Raw genomic sequence first — 15982 nt, forward strand, 5'->3', positions numbered from 1 at the left:
GATACATTTTGACAAAATTGCACAAACTAACAAGTCGATTTTGCTCTTATACCTCATGATAATTTTGTAAATTTACTAATTATGTGCACTTAAGAGAATATAAGCAAAATAAACTTGCTTTTTTTTTTTTTTAGCAAAGGAGCGAAATAAGTTTGTTCAATTTTTGTACATGGGAAATAAAAAATTATAACAGGCAACTACACCTGGTTATTGAATAAGGTAGTCCAATTAGATAGTCTTCAATGGACATGACTCCTATTGCATTAGTTCAACATAAGATTAAAATGTTTGATCAATTTAATAGAAAAGGAAAATAAATAATGCAAAAACAAAATTACATGAATATTTTCGTATTCATATTAGTAATATCACTTGTTGATAGATAAATATGGCTGGTAGTAATTGTATATGGGATTACAGGTTGGAATAATGTGACAACAATTATCAACATTACTCCTAACAAAAGCTTAACTGTAACTCCTAAGTTGATTCGGTCATATCTAATTGAGCAATACTATTCAAAACATTACTCAGAACAGAGAGCCAACTTGCCAGGGGAGTTGGAGGTGTAAGGGGTATAGCTAGCATATCTTCTGGAGCAACTCTTCATGCTCAGGGGTAATATCTATACCACTTCCCTCCATCCTTTGACGCATATTTGGGGCTATTTGACCTGCAGCTGCATAAGTTTGAAGCAACCACAAGTAGGTCCTTGAGTCGAGAGGCTGGACTTTCTCTAACTTTTGGCAAAAATCTTCAGCACTATCAACATTTTTCTCTTCTTTGAAATGATTGAAGAAAGGATCAAGCTTTTCTACTACTGGCTTCCATTTGGCAGCCATTGCAGCTTCCATATGTTTCAATGCGGAATCAAATTGATGTTTTTCCAAAAAGTAGTTCATGAAAAGGACATGGGCAAACTTTATTTGCCGATCAGCCTTGACTTTTATATCTCTCAGCAGCTGTTCAGCCTCTTCAAGCATGTCATGCCTCAGGTAAGCACCTATAACAACAGCTGGTAGCCTCTCGTCATAAGCTAAGCAACCCATCTCCCACTCCTCTAATAATTTTTTGAGACCTTCAATATCATCTAGCGCTGACAAGGCTCGAAGCATTGTAAGGTAGCTTGCATTCTGACAAACTTCAAAATTTGACACCAGTTTCTCCCATGCCTTATAAACAGAACTTAAATTACCAGTTTTGGCATACATGGAAATCAGGTAATGGTATGCTTTGCGGTCAGCACTCCTTGGATTATCAAAAAGTTCCTCCATTCGTTTCAAGGCAGTATTAGCTTCTTCAGACTGATGAGCCTCGATGTACACTGCAGCAAGGTTGCTGTATATTTTCCAATCATCCCTTACAGAGTCCTGCTCTTGAACTTCATGCATAACTTGTTCAAGACCCTCAAGATCAACTGCATGTCGATAGCTCTGAATCCAGATGTAGTAAGTGAGGTTGGTTAGTGGGATTTTTCTTTGCTTCATCTCTTCTACAAGCAATGGCACCTTCTCCGGTGTGCCTACTTTAATGTATAGATCCATGAGACTATTGAAGGGCATATTATTAAAAACATATTTCAGTTCATCCATCTTTTTGAAAACAGCCAATGCTTTATCCGTCATCATTTTAGTACAATAGCAATTTAGAAATGCTCCATATGTATAATGGTTCTTGGCATCAGGAGGAATGCTGTCGAAGTATTTCTCAACATCATCAATGCTCTTAACGTGACACATTAAACGCAAACGCAATCCATAGTCTATAGCTGAATTTTCAGATCTACCTTTATCCATCCATTCAAGTATCTGCAAAAATCAAAGATAGAAGTGCCTACAATTAGTAGTGCAGTAACTTAAAAGCATACTCAAGACCAGAAGGATAACAAAATCAAAAGTAGCAATTCGATAGAAAAGAGAGAGAATTGGATGCAAATATCATGCGGGAATTGAAGTTTCATATCCAGCATAATGAAAATCTCAGTAGGCAAAGACACATTAACAGCAGCTGAAACATATTGGCCTCAATTTTTATCCATATGTCAAAATCATAATCCATACATGCTGTCAGGAGGATATGGAGAGATAAAGAAGAGAAAAAGGCATGCTATAGAAAAGATAAAGAGCAACAACTTTGACAAAGGGCACTTCTAATGCAATACTATGTAATAAAGAATACACTTTTACCAGTTGTCTCTAGAATGATGATTTGTACTCCGTTAAACATTAGACTTGTAGATAGCAGTCTGAATAATAAGTTTAAAAGCCCATCGTCAAAGACGAAATAGCTCCACATTTGTTTCACATCCATGGGAAATTAAACCAAATCATATTCTCCCTAAATATAAATTGGTCGCCTTCTTTGATCATGTACAACAAAATGAAGCTTATCTCAAGTAGATGCAACACTGTTAGCCTAAACACTCAACCAGCAACGTCAAAGTTAGCATGACAATCAAGCTCATTCCAGTACAAGTGTTTTAAGAGCTAGCATGAATGCAAATTTGCAAAGTGGAATATAGAATACATTACATAAAGGTCAAATTTTGTAACATGTAGAGCATAGAGTACATTTGCCAGAGTTACACACTACTTTGTTCCCCAATTTCCATTGTATAATCAAGCAACCAACTAAACATATATAGAGCAGCATTGATCAGTTTCCTGTTCAATTAGGATAACAAATATCAGGGATGTCTTGTTACTCCTGTCAGTTCATGTATATGGTTTCTCGACTACTCGTCCTACATGATTTGTCATTCAGAATGTAATAATTGCTTCATCAACCAATGCAATTAAGATTATTATGATCCCATCTGTTTCGTCTCCCGTTCCTATGTTCAAAATACAAAACCTAAGCTAACAACAACAACATTCCTTTAAAACACCCCTTACCTTACCTCCTCCTTTATAAAATCTCAATTCTTAATCAAGAAAGAAACCATATATTTCATTTAAGCACAACCATGAAACAATAAAGTCACTAACTTGAGTCTTAGAATCTGTCACTAAGCATTGCAAAAACAATATTGTACATATACTAACTCCGGTCCAAATTACTCGCAAGTTTGGGGTATTATTTGTGAGATATAAAATATTCCAAAGTTGTGAGTAATTCGGACCAGAGGTAGTATATAGTTCACCCATATAGTAATTCACCAAAAATAGAGTCGATACCAACTAGCTTAGTTAATTAAAGTCTCGGGATGATAACTCAAGACCCAGAATCATAGAATCACAAGAACCCTAATTTCTAAAATACCCATTTCAAGAAACATCAAAATAAATGAAGCAAAGCAAAAAAAAAAAAAATCAACCTCAAGGCATTGGCTGTAGTGGCCATATTTGCGGAGAGTATGTATGCAAGCAAGAAGATCAGCGCTAGTGAACTGCTCGCCATTTCGAATAATATGATGTAGAACATCTGAAACGGTTTGGCTTGTGTTCAATGCCGCCCATAATTTCTTCTGTAAAACTGGTTTGGAGATATAATGGCGGTTTTCCGACGGTTTTGATACCGGAATAGGTGATGTTGTGGTGGAGAGTCGCCGGAAAAGTTGAGAGTTGCCGGTGATGAGGCGGGTGATTGTGGTTGTGACCTTTAATTTGTGTTTCAGTGATTGTAGCATCATTTGGTGGTGCTGCTCAATAGTGATGGATTGGTATTTTGGTGAGCGTTTAACAGTGCAGGGTTTATGAAGGAGTATCATGTCTTTGAAAAAAAAAAAAAAAAAAACTTTAATTAATGGCATTTTCGTAAAGCAAAACGGGATTTTAATTACAAAAATGTCACTCGTTAAATCGATAAATGATAACTTGGTTTTTTTTTTTTTTAAAAAATGATAACTTGAAGCTTCATTCCCATTTTCTAGGACCCCTATGGTATTACCGTCTTTATAGATTAGAAGTAATTATTTACCTCACATTATACGAGTACTTGTTTAATCAATTTAGTTTAGCTTAGTTTAGTTTAGCACAATTCAGTAAATATGAACAGACCTTAAGATCTTGCTAAAGAGCACCATGGGACGTTAGTAGAACAAACATCAATAGAGACAAGTGAAGTAATTCTTGAGTTTAATAATCTTATTCATGTCATAATGGTGACATGTCAATCTATCTTTTTGTTTAATCATATTAACATTAACATCTATACATAAGAATATAAGATAGATTCAAGAAAAAATAGTTAGGATAAAGATTAATACTCCTAGCAATATTTTTCAATAAGTTTAAATTGGTTCAAATAAGTTAAATCAGATGAATATAATGCACTCTAACTCTCAGCTACTTGTAAGGTTAACTTAAGTCCAACCGATGACCTGAATTGACACCTCTCTAATCTCCGCTAGTGTGATTTAAGAGGGAACAAAAAAGAACAACCTAGAGCTACTAGGGTTTACTTAGAATTTTATCAATAGAATCAGCTCACCCCAATACTAGTAAAGCCCGTTTAGTCATCTGTGCTCAATCTACCAGAAAAGCCCACTTACCAATTGAACTGAAAGTTGAACAAGAACCAGTTATTATAGCCTATAATGGAGTTCCTCGTTTCAAAACTTCACTCACTGATTTGACATTTCTGCCGCCCATCAATCCACCCACCTGACCTCCCAATCTCCGCCGCGGCGCAACCTTCTTCATCTTCTTCTACCAACTTCCCCACTTTTCTCTCTCCTCCTACATTGCTGGGGTTCGTTTACTTTCCAGATTAAAGCTTGGTTTAAGGTAATTTTCTCTTAAATATTGCAAATTTCTTCTATGTTTCGCTTTAAACTTCTTAAAGATTGTTTCTTTTAGTCTGTGTAAGTGTTAGACAGTTGGGGTTTTTAATGGTTTGTGATTGACTGGAGCATATCATATTATTGGGTTTCTTGGGGTTTCTAATTAGTAATTATATCATAAATTTAAGATTGATGTATACCCAGTTGAAGAATTTGTATTTTTTTTTAATTAGGATTTGAGGAAAAAAAATATATTTGATTGTTAGTGTTTAATCTGGATGAATTTGGGCTTGTTCTGTTGATTTTGCATAATTTATACTTCGTATTATTTTTTGAAGTTTTTTTTTTTTTTTTTTTTTTTTTTTTTGTGATTTTGATCTTTTGAGTTTAGCTTTCTTATTTTGGATTGTGTGCTTTTAGCTCTTTTATAGCTAGATTAGCTATTTAATAGTAATATGGGCATTTATTTTTGTAAATTGGGTGATTATTATACAAGTAATGTATTACATTGTTGAGCTTAAGTACTACTTTAGCTAAGATATTGTTGTTATGATGCTTTCTATTTTGTGAAGTTTTGATGGTTGAAATCATTGAACAGGGGTGAATTGTGGATAGCTTGAGTGTTGAAATTGAAAGGAAATAAAAAAGCTGAAGTATAAGGGAGAGAAATAACTTTGGCTTAACTGTGTCGAGGTTTCGATCGACATGGTTTTGACCCCAGTGGGTAGTGTTATTGCGTTCCACCTAGAGTTGAATGCATGATATGATTTGCAGTTTTGGCAAACACCGATCTGTCTATAGAGCTCTTATATCAAGATTTGTAAAAGCGGGGCTTATAAATCAAGCGATTGAAACTTTTGATGAGATGATTACTTCAAATTGTCGAGTATTTAGTATAGATTACAATCGATTTATCGGGGTTCTAATTAAACAATCCCGTCTTGACTTAGCTGAGCATTATTACCACACAATGATCCCACAAGGGTTTTCATTGATTTCTTTTACATATTCGAGATTTATATGTGCTTTGTGTGAGGTGAAGAATTATCAGCTCATTGAGTATCTGTTGGAGGATATGGAAAAGCTTGGATCGGTGCCGGACATATGGGCATACAATATTTATTTACATTTGTTGTGCCAGGAAAATAAAATAGACTCGGCTTTAAGCTTATTACGGGATATGATGGAGAAGGGCAGAAAACCTGATGTTGTAACTTTTACTATACTTATTAGTGGATTGTGTAAAGTAGGGCAATTTGACAATGCTGTTGAGATTTGGCATACTATGATAAAGATTGGATTGAATCCAGATGACAAAGCATGTAGAGCTTTGGTTCTTGGTTTATGTGGTGGTGGTAAAGTTGATTTAGCTTACGAGCTTATAGTAGATATGATGAAATGTGGAGCACCTACAAGTATACTGGTTTATAATGCCCTTATCAGTGGGTTCTGTAAGGTTGGCCAGATCAATAAAGCACTCACTATCAAATCATACATGAAGAAGAATGGATGTGAGCCAGATCGGGTCACATATAATATACTGTTGGGTTATTGTTGTGATCAGCTTATGCTGACGGAGGCTGAGAAACTGATGGAAAAGATGGAAAAGAATGGGCTTGAACCTGATATATACAGCTACAACCAATTTCTGAAGGGTCTTTGCAAAGCTAAGCGCATGGACAAGGCGTATTTGTTGCTTGATGTCATGGAAGTGAAAGGATTATGTGATGTTGTCTCTTATAATACTATTATCGAGGGACTATGCAGTGGCCAACACACGAAAAGGGCTTACAAGCTATTTGAGGAAATGGTCCGGAAAGGTATCGCCCCTGATACTATGACATTTACCATCCTCATAAAAACTTTTCTTAGGGAAGGAAGTTCCAACATTGCCAAGAGTCTTCTTGATCAAATGACAGGAATGGGCATTTTTCCTGATTGTGTTTTGTATACCATAATTATTAATCATCTTTGTAAGACGGGAAAAATTGATGCGGGTCAAAGTGTTTTCAATGACATGGTTGAGAATGGGACAACTCCAGATGTAGTCTCATACAATGCTCTTATAACTGGGCTGTGTAAAGTTTCTAGAATGAACGAGGCTATGAGTTTGTATCACAATATGCAAAAGGCAGGACCCTGTCCTGATGAGGTCACTTTTAAATTGTTAATTACAGGGCTGATACGAAAAAACAAGATTTCAGTGGCTTGTAGCTTGTGGGATCAGATGATGGAGAAGGGATTCACCCTGGATAGATCAATCTCTGAAAAACTAATTACTGCACTCCATTCAAAAGACAGTTGATAGTTAAGCAAGGCATTATTTGATCCTGTTGGTGAGGCGCTAACTAGTTGCGTCCTCAATTAATAGCTATAGATTCCACGAGTTCCGGGCCAGGTACACTTCAAAATCTGCTTATAATTAATTTTGGCACAGGGAGATGTTGCGGTTACTTGTATCTTGTTGATTCAGCATCAGCAACTTGCAACCTCAGTATGAGATGTTTGTACGGGCTTTTGATTTTTCAGAGAATGTACATCAATCAAACTAAGACAGCAATGGTTAGACTCTTATCTCGTGTAAAAATTGCAATCAAAACCATAATAAATGGCCTTTATTGATGTTTATTTGGGTGCTTTTGATTGACAAGATGGCTTCTATTGACATTTTAGGTTTCATTGGTTTTTGCACTGAGGTTCAAGTCAAGTTTAGTAGCAAAGGGAACTGTGCTTGAAGAGAGGGATAACCTACATCATTGCTGCCAATAGATATGGTAGGGTGTTGTTTTTCCCTTTGCTTTTAAGCTTGTAAATTGGGATATATACATATACTCTTACTCAATTGAAAACTTTGACTTCCTATACATTCAATGGTGTTGCTGGTTTGAAGATCAGTTTATATGGGGAAATCAGGTTGTTATGCCATTATCTTTTCAAATTATGATTTGATTAAATTGTCTTTTGCCATTTGAAGGTGTTTGATGATCATATCACATTTTTTGAGCCAGATTGTTCACAATTGTCACTTTCCAGCAAGTGTACTGTCAATTTCATTGAGGCAAATTGTTAGTATAATAGTATTCTGCTAATATTTGTCCTCTTCCCCTCTGACAATCATAAGTTTTGCATCCTTTGTTGGATCCATAAAAGTGCCAACAAGTAGTTCAACAATTTAAGTTGCTTGTTATTTTCTGTAGATTGCAATAGATCATTAACATGTATAAGGTTAATGATATTTAGTTATGTAAATGTGACTCATTTATTAACAAGTTATGACTATTACACGGTAATGTGGGGGCTAATTCGGGCAATGGTTTCACAATTGCTTCTTCTTATGAGTTTAATAAGTCCATTTGTCTTGATTGTCAAAATAGCCTGAGTTCTTCCACTGTGTCCCATTCCCCCCTCAGCCCTTCATCTGGACAATCATAAGATCTTAATCTGTCTTTTCTTCTTTCACATAGCTGTATTATTCTGCAGTCATCATCTTACATGAGTTGCCACTCTCCTCTGATTTGGCTAAGTTAATTCTTCTGTCAATTTTGCAGAATAATAGATTTTGTCAAATAGGTAGGAAGAGGTCTCCCTGTTGCAGCAAATGCTAGATTTAAATAACAATTAGCTTTCAAATTGAATCAGATTAATTATATTCAAAATTCAATTATATTCTTTAGCAGGGTTTTGTTGAATATCTATCTTTCTTTTTCATTCTTTTTTTTAGGCACAGTTTTAGAAATTTGATGATCCTTTTTTTTTCCCCTTTTTTTACCCTCAATTCTGCTAAGAAATTAATAGAGTTTTCTGTACAACTTTTGACTCTGAAGTTGAAATTAACTGAAATTCAATTTGGGAAACATTTCATGCATTGATAAAGGGTTGTGTTAAAAAAATGACTTATAAAGTTATAATGTATGGATTCCGCTGCTGCAAATTGAGGGAGAAACTTGTCTGGTCTTGCGGTGCATTCACTCCTGTTACAAGAATGAGATGAAGCCTTTTCTTGACTGGAGACGCTGTATACATAGCTGAGTACAACCTATTAAACCTTTTTTATTCAGGCGGTGTATGAATGGTTGCTAATTTGCTGACTATCTAAGCAGCCAAGGGACATGTGGTGTGTTAGGAGGAAAGTGAAGGAGTCTTCTTTGAAGTGAACTGAATCTGGAGTATATCTTAAAGGTTAGTGAGGTAACTACGGCTAGCTAGAGTATTTGTGTCCAGTGTCTTCTTGTGTTTTTGCTGCAGGTAGGTCGGGCCATCTGCCAAAGTAAAATAGGTTGTATTTGGATGATTAGATTCTATTTGGATAGTCAGTTGAGCAATGTATATTGTAAATGTCAGCTCTTTATCTATTTTAGGTTGTCTTTTCCAATATAAGGTTTGGATTTGATCTGTGGCAGCTAGATGAAGTCAAGTGTATGTTACTACTAGGTAATTTGTCACTTTGCTGAGCAACTATTAATTGTTGTATCTTTTTGCTATAAAAAACATTGAGCACTACAAGCAGATTAATTTTAGTAACTGTCAGCTTTTGTTGGATGCTGGACCTTATTTCTTCTAATGTGGCGATATCAATTAGTATGTTATACTTGATTTTCCTTACATTCTTATCCTCTTTGGATATAGTCTAATGTTGTGGTATTGCTTGTGCATACTGGAGAAAATCATCTAAAGTAGCATAGTTGATTATGTCACTCTGGATCTACATAAGCCACACTGTATGAATGTGTTCTACTGTGAAAATCGTGATAGAATATTGGATATGATCAATTAATCATTGTGCTAATACGACCATTTAACCCCTATTAACTTTATTTGTATCAGAAGGCTGGATTTGGAATGGACCCTGACGAAGTGTATTTGGAGGTAGTTGATGACCAGGAGGTACTGGCTGCCAATATACTCTACGAGCCATCTAGCACCAATTTGTCCAGCGGCTCATTTAACTCAAAAAAAAGGCAGAAGGATTCTGGAGGATAGCCAAATGCAGGCCTACAGTCACAGACCCACACACACACACTGTAGTGGCGGAAAGCTGTAGAATGGGTACAGGCCTACACATGCACACACACACACGCAATGTTGTTGGAGTTTCGGTAGACATTCCAGAGGTGCTTGTGGTACTTCTTCCTTCTCAAGTCAATTTCATGATCCACAATTCCACACTAGCCGACTGGAGCCTGGAGGTGCCCCTCGTGCAACTTAAGTTGTGTTTTTATCTCAGTTCTAAAGCAAATCTTGCCGTGAAAATTGGCATTGTCAGTAACTGTACAGTTTTGTGTCTTGTAGAGTTGTAATGGTATTTGAAATTGATACAGAGTATGTAAGAAATAGTGAAGAATCGGAATAACATAGACCACATTATTCTTTTATTCAATGTTTTTTTGAATAGCTTTTGCTGATGGCTTTTTCTGGTCAATAAATTTTTTAGAAAATTAATTCTTAGATTAAGCTACGATTAAGTGAAATGGTATCCAAAATTCTTGTAGTGTCTTTGCTAAAAATTTCTCTCGGGTTTTGTGGTGAAGTTCCCGTTTATGTACATGACTACATATTACTCCGTATGAAGCAGGGTATTGGTGTTTTTTTCCCTTATGTGTTCTGTCTCTCTTTCTCTGAAATGTGAAAGCTATGCTGAGACCTGAGACTGATCGTTGGTTCAGTTGTATATTGATCTCTGTGTTATATCACTCTAGTGTTATTACTATTATAAAATTAAAACTAATCATGACTTTATTTTTATTAGCTTGAGGCCTTTGAGCTGCATGAATCTTCGACCTTAGGCACACTAGTTTTGATGTCATGTACGGAGTACTTGTACCTAGCAAAACTACAGTAATTTTGTACGAGTATGCAATAAGTCGTGCTGGCTTGCTGCAGTCTCTAGACAGCAGGAACCACTGGTAGTTCACGCAACTGTTGCACGCAGTTGCCAGACGCATAGCAAGGCCTATCAGTATTGTTTGTAGACTGTGTAGTATTTAGAATTTCTCAATTAATTTGGCCGTTTGAAGAAAAAAAAATAAGGACTTGATAGAAAATACAAAGTATTTATAACCTTTAGGTCTGTAAAAGGGTATAAAGAAAAGGAGTAAAAATTATGGTAACCCGCTAAAAGCAGTTAAAAATTCGTTATCTTGTAGTGAAGAGTATATATAAGGCCAGCAAAGCAAAGCCAGTCCTTTTATTATTTTCTTTGATTTTTTTTTTAATTGAAAATTTTAAGGTGGAATTTCTGGGAAAAATGCAGAACAATTTCTATCTTCTTCAATATCAACATCCTCCATACTTAATTTCTCACTCCGTAAATCAATACCTCCCCATCAAATCGTACTCGAAAACCCGAAATTTTCGTGTTTTCTGCTCTTCATCATCCTCATCCAAATTGGTAAATCTTGAATTTCAGCTTCCCCAACTCTCAAAATATATCAGTATAGTTCATTGACTTTTTTTTGTTATTTTTTGGCAGGTTGAAGATGATAAATTGAGGACTAGATCAGAATACAAGCCCAATTTGCTAGATGGTTTCTTTTTAGATTCATTTAGGAAGAAATTAGTTGAGGTAAAAGTGATTTTTTTCGTCTCTAAAAGTCCAGCTTGTTTGGACAGTCAATGTTCGCAAAAACAAATCAAAACAGGAAAAACTTTTAGAAACGAATTTTTTTTTTTTTTCACCTTTTTTTTGCTGAAAATTATTAATTTGTGATGAAATAATAGGAGGTTGGATGGGATTCGGAGAAGGAAGGCTATGATGGGATGGTGGAACTTGTAAATGGGCTCATGCTTGGCAGAACTACTCAGCAAACTAATCAAGCAGCGGTATGTGTTCACTGCCTTTACTTTCTCTGTTATTTTATCAACTCTATAATGTACTCGGGTGTACCAAAGTCAAGTACTCGTAACATATATGCTAATTTGTGATATGATTACATGATAGTTATGAGACACATTGTGTGACAGTGTACTCCAATATTAGAGTATATAGCAAATGTGTTGTCCTTAATCTTTTGATTTAAAAAATTGTTACCATATACTGTTCCAATTTGAATCAAACGCCGTCTGTGGGGATCGAACCCACGACCACGTGGTTAAAAGCCACGCGCTCTACCACTGAGCTAAGAAGGCATGCACTGCGCATCCGGGGAATCGAACCCCGGTCAGTACCGTGGGAGGGTACTATGATACCACTACACTAGATGCGCTTTGTTGCTTGAAATAGGTAGCTTAATGTTGATTGTATTAGGCCGTAGGTTTATGCTTTTTAAGAGTAAGATTTGGGATTAATGCTACATGAACTTCTCAATGTTCTAATGCCTTATAATTCATACATTATTTTGACTTATTAACTCTTATTTCTCTCTTTTCTGTTTTACTTAAAATAGTACTCCATTTGCTTTGTAACAATGGTCACACTTTGCATTTTAGGCTAAAAACACAAATTATCATAAACTCTTCTATTTGGTTCTATACACAAAGGAAAAAATATACAGTGAAATAGCGAATTAATCTTATTGAATTCGTCTCCATTTATTGTCATTGATTCAAAAAATTGTCGTTGATTCAAAAAAACGCCGTCTGTGGGGATCGAACCCACGACCACGTGGTTAAAAGCCACGCGCTCTACCACTGAGCTAAGAAGGCTTGGTGTTGATTCTAAATTATCAATGTTTTATTTATATATAAAGGGTAAAAGACTCTCATTCTCCCTAAGAGGCTGAGTCCTTTGGGCTGTAATCTGTGACCAAAATGGTACCATTAAAAGTTCAAAATTATATTTTATGCGTTTTGAATTTTGCTACGCGTGTTTACATCATGCACAATTTATTTTGATTAATTAAGGATTTATGTACAAGCATAAGTTTAAGCCTTTAATAAAGGAAGAACTGAAGATGTACGGTAAGATAAATTTTAAACTTAAGAGTTGATCATAGCCTAAGATAACCCTGCCAACTCATATCGAGCTCTACTAAAGTAATAAAATTCTACGTATTCTGTGTAATGTATGCCTTTCCACGTTCTTTATTTCTTTCCTTGATGATGATGGCAGGTTCGAATACTCAAGTCTCTATTCCCTCCATACCTGTTGGAACTTTATCAAATGCTTATAACCCCGATTGGAGGGGGGAGGATCGCGGCTATGATGGTTGGTACGTGATATTCCCTAGCTAATTCATGTAACCATTCAAAATACTAAGTTAACACACAAAACTAGTGCTACAATACCTCTGTTTTCTCAAGCATTCCTTTGTTCTTGAAGCCAGGGTAACGATATTCACTTGTCAATGGCTCATGGGACCTTGCTCGATTAACACTGTTGAGCTTCGCGATGGATCTTCATGCCAAAGCGGGGTTGGTTAATATATAATATTGGATAGTAATATGTCTATATTGTCATCGATTGTTGAAGGTGTTTTATGATTTCCCATGAATGCAGGTTTTGGTAGAGAGATGCAAGTACTTGGAAGAAAGCAAATGTGTGGGAATTTGTGTTAATACTTGTAAAATCCCAACTCAGGTTAGTACTTAAAAAAAACTAAACATACATTGATTGATGAACTTCATATTTTGCTCATCTAACAAACAACTCTTGTATGCCTTAGACCTTCTTCAAGGACCATATGGGAATTCCCCTTCTTATGGAACCTAATTTTACAGATTATAGTTGTCAGGTAAACATGTACATATCTTACTTATATAGTTATATATGCGTGTGTCACCATCTAATTTTAATGTTGCTTTATTTTTTAACGAGTCTATGCATATGTGACAGTTTAAGTTTGGGGTTACCCCTCCTCACACGGAAAATGATAGTGCCTTGCAAGAGCCGTGTTTGGATGGTTGCCCATACGCTGCTCCTGCTCGAGGAGGTTCGAAAGGTATTAATAGGATGTCAAAAACCACACAATGCCCTAGATCATAAGATTTCAGTCCTACTTAATAGTTGTTGAATAGGTAGTTAAATTATTTAGATAAGTCTTTAGTATAGTTAATGTAGTGTGATTATGTATGTTGTTGATGTTTGAAAATTTCTCTAATGCCACATATTTGTGTTCTTTTAATAAGATTACTGGTATAATCATATATTGAATTGTTAAGGAATAATATATGGATTAAGATTATTTGCTTTTACATTAGAATATTCTAGAGCTTTTATGTTCCTTGCACACCAAGTTCAAACAAAGACTTGTAAAAGTATCAATTTCACAATTTTTATATCCATTATGTAATACCTTTAATTTTTTTTTACGATTATACATATGTATTTTCTTCTTTTTATCCTTTATACTTCGTAATAAGAATAATATTTGTTTTTTAAATACTAAGGGTTTGTTCATATTTACTGAACTGAACTGAACTAAACTGATTGGAACTGAACTGAACTGAACTGATTGGAGCTGAACTGAACTTAACTGAAAAATTAAAATGCATAAAACTGAACTGAACTTATTAGAGCTGAACTGAACTGAACTGAATTGAACTGAACTAATTGGAGCTGAACTGAACTGAACTGAACTGAAAATAAGTAAATATGAACAAGCCCTAAATCAGACTGAGCATAAATACTTCAATTCCTTGCATCCCAAGTTTTAAAACCCACAAAAATTTCAATTATGCACAATGCTAGTCAAGCTGACCAACTATTTAAATAAAATTAAAGTCATCTTAAAATATGTATATAATTTTTTAAAAAAAAATTAAAAAAAAAAAAAACGACATGAGTAGGGTTTTTATGTGTTTGAGGCTCGCCGCCTCCTTGTCCAATTAATTTTAATTAATATACATTCCGTACCACTTACAAAAAATAAAAAACGAAAACAAATCACAAATTTCGGTAAATACTCCTATATAACTAGGAAAGCTATTCCTTGTTTACATAACATACAATTTGCAGCAATTAAATTTTCTTCTTAAACTCGAAAAATGGAAACCTAATTTTCTCCTCCATAATGAAATAGCAGAGCTTTCAATTTTCTTTGAATCACCATGATTTAGCATTCGATTTTCTCTCTCCAATAATCGGAAAAACAATTCTTGATTGTTGGAATGCATTCTGCAATGAAGATTTTATCAGTAAACACTTTGTATGATTTCACGGTCGTACAAACCGACACGGCGACACCGTGCGCCGGCGAAGATGATGTTTTCCAGATTGAATTCCGATACCGGAACTTTCAATCACGATCACAATCTTCAAGATCAATTCGAATCCCTCGCAATCAAACTTCATCGATGGTGATGATTGATACGTTGCAGGAATTCGAGGTTCCGGAAACAACTCGATCAGATATGGCGGCGCACTTCGATTTCTTCGTCGATAGATTATCGCGAAGAGGTTGTAATCGGAGAGGTTCGATTTGTGTGAAGGTGAATTTGGATGCGAAGGAGTTTTCGCCGGAGACAGCGGAGGCGATACAGAGGAGGATCGAGTCAGGGAGGAGAGAGAATGAGAGAGGTGTTCGGAGAGTTGCGGCGGCAGCTGCGGTGGCGGAGTTGGAGGCGGTGCCACCACTAGAGGCGGTAGTGGAGGGTTTGGAGAGGAAGAGAGTGGCGGAGGTGGAAGACGAGGGAGAATGTTCGATATGTTTGGAAAAATTAGGTGTCGGGACGGTGCTGATAGTGTTACCCTGTTTACATGTTTATCATACGGAGTGTATCATACGGTGGCTTGAAAGGACTCATTTTTGCCCGTTCTGCCGATTTAAGTTACCTTGTTGATTGTTGACTGATTCTTTGATTTGTTAGTATTTTTCAGAAAGAAAAAAAAAAGATTATTTTTTTGGAATTTGGATGATTGTTTTTAGGCATGATTTTTGGTTAAGAATAAGTCAAGGAGTATTTTTGATTTCTATATACTTTCAAGTTTGATATACGAGTGATGAACTGAACATAACTTGAGTATTTGCTTTTTGTCACAAAGAAATAGTGAAAATGTAAATAAAAAAAAAAAAATCCTATTGTACATAATTTTCTCAAGTGTAAACTGTAAAGAATGGTGATATTTTTTATTCTTTGGAGTTGATGCAAACTTGCAATTAATACTCGATATTACACCAAAGAGACGATAACTATATTACCTGATGAAATTAGTTTTGGGGTTAATGCATCATTTAATATGTATTTACACCAAAACCTGCTCATAAAACAATGTATGTGCAGTATTTCGATCAAAATTAAACAATTTGTATACAAATATTTTGTGCTACTGACAAATAATAGATAGCATAAGATGCCGTAACCTGCACACAAAAAGGTTGAAGC

At 35.5% G+C, this 15982-nt stretch overlaps 4 protein-coding genes and 3 non-coding genes across 10 annotated transcripts; 3 read left to right on the forward strand and 4 right to left on the reverse strand.

The window, feature by feature from the left end:
• Nucleotides 1-351: 351 nt before the first annotated feature.
• LOC110733023 (pentatricopeptide repeat-containing protein At4g01990, mitochondrial-like) lies at nt 352-3870 on the reverse strand. The gene is made up of 2 exons (XM_021913032.1): nt 3317-3870; nt 352-1808 (listed from the first exon to the last, which is right to left on the reverse strand). Exons 1-2 carry the CDS (start codon nt 3749-3751, stop codon nt 582-584), a joined length of 1662 nt encoding a protein of 553 aa, XP_021768724.1. The 5' UTR covers nt 3752-3870; the 3' UTR covers nt 352-581.
• A 530-nt stretch (nt 3871-4400) lies between these two features.
• Nucleotides 4401-10282, forward strand: LOC110733026 (pentatricopeptide repeat-containing protein At1g13040, mitochondrial-like). 4 transcript variants are annotated; one of them, XM_021913036.1, is made up of 5 exons: nt 4401-4727; nt 5322-7285; nt 7397-7497; nt 8782-8902; nt 9548-10279. In XM_021913036.1, exon 2 carries the CDS (start codon nt 5478-5480, stop codon nt 7026-7028), a length of 1551 nt encoding a protein of 516 aa, XP_021768728.1. In that variant the 5' UTR covers nt 4401-4727; nt 5322-5477; the 3' UTR covers nt 7029-7285; nt 7397-7497; nt 8782-8902; nt 9548-10279. The 4 variants fall into 4 exon arrangements, with proteins under 4 accessions (XP_021768728.1, XP_021768727.1, XP_021768729.1 ...); XM_021913035.1 differs by having other exon boundaries at nt 7397-8902; nt 9548-10282; XM_021913037.1 differs by lacking the exon at nt 8782-8902.
• Nucleotides 10283-10797: 515 nt separating this feature from the next.
• LOC110732901 (beta-carotene isomerase D27, chloroplastic) lies at nt 10798-13842 on the forward strand. Its single transcript, XM_021912887.1, has 8 exons — nt 10798-11111; nt 11193-11285; nt 11441-11542; nt 12771-12870; nt 12981-13072; nt 13158-13238; nt 13324-13392; nt 13494-13842. Exons 1-8 carry the CDS (start codon nt 10968-10970, stop codon nt 13641-13643), a joined length of 831 nt encoding a protein of 276 aa, XP_021768579.1. The 5' UTR covers nt 10798-10967; the 3' UTR covers nt 13644-13842.
• On the reverse strand, nt 11777-11848 carry TRNAK-UUU. The gene has a single exon. It is a non-coding gene; the product is annotated as a tRNA-Lys (tRNA).
• Nucleotides 11855-11925, reverse strand: TRNAG-CCC. The gene has a single exon. It is a non-coding gene; the product is annotated as a tRNA-Gly (tRNA).
• TRNAK-UUU lies at nt 12293-12364 on the reverse strand. The gene has a single exon. It is a non-coding gene; the product is annotated as a tRNA-Lys (tRNA).
• Nucleotides 13843-14220: 378 nt separating the features above from the next.
• LOC110733028 (E3 ubiquitin-protein ligase RING1-like) lies at nt 14221-15673 on the forward strand. The gene has a single exon (XM_021913040.1). The coding sequence runs from the start codon at nt 14768-14770 to the stop codon at nt 15437-15439; it is 672 nt and encodes a 223-aa protein (XP_021768732.1). The 5' UTR covers nt 14221-14767; the 3' UTR covers nt 15440-15673.
• Nucleotides 15674-15982: the final 309 nt, after the last annotated feature.

This window comes from Chenopodium quinoa, unplaced genomic scaffold (genome assembly GCF_001683475.1).
Source record: "Chenopodium quinoa cultivar QQ74 unplaced genomic scaffold, ASM168347v1, whole genome shotgun sequence".
NCBI classification, from domain to species: Eukaryota; Viridiplantae; Streptophyta; class Magnoliopsida; order Caryophyllales; family Amaranthaceae; genus Chenopodium; species Chenopodium quinoa.

Coding starts and splice junctions, on each gene's coding strand:
- LOC110733023 (XM_021913032.1), bottom strand. CDS start 3,751: ATGCCATTAATTAAAGTTTTTTTTTTTTTTTTTTTCAAAGACATGATA. Junction 1,809..3,316: donor ACTACAGCCAATGCCTTGAG/GTTGATTTTTTT, acceptor TGATTTTTGCAG/ATACTTGAATGGATGGATAA.
- LOC110733026 (XM_021913035.1), top strand. CDS start 5,478: ATGCATGATATGATTTGCAGTTTTGGCAAACACCGATCTGTCTATAGA.
- LOC110732901 (XM_021912887.1), top strand. CDS start 10,968: ATGCAGAACAATTTCTATCTTCTTCAATATCAACATCCTCCATACTTA. Junction 11,286..11,440: donor TTAGGAAGAAATTAGTTGAG/GTAAAAGTGATT, acceptor ATGAAATAATAG/GAGGTTGGATGGGATTCGGA. Junction 13,393..13,493: donor TTACAGATTATAGTTGTCAG/GTAAACATGTAC, acceptor CATATGTGACAG/TTTAAGTTTGGGGTTACCCC.
- LOC110733028 (XM_021913040.1), top strand. CDS start 14,768: ATGCATTCTGCAATGAAGATTTTATCAGTAAACACTTTGTATGATTTC.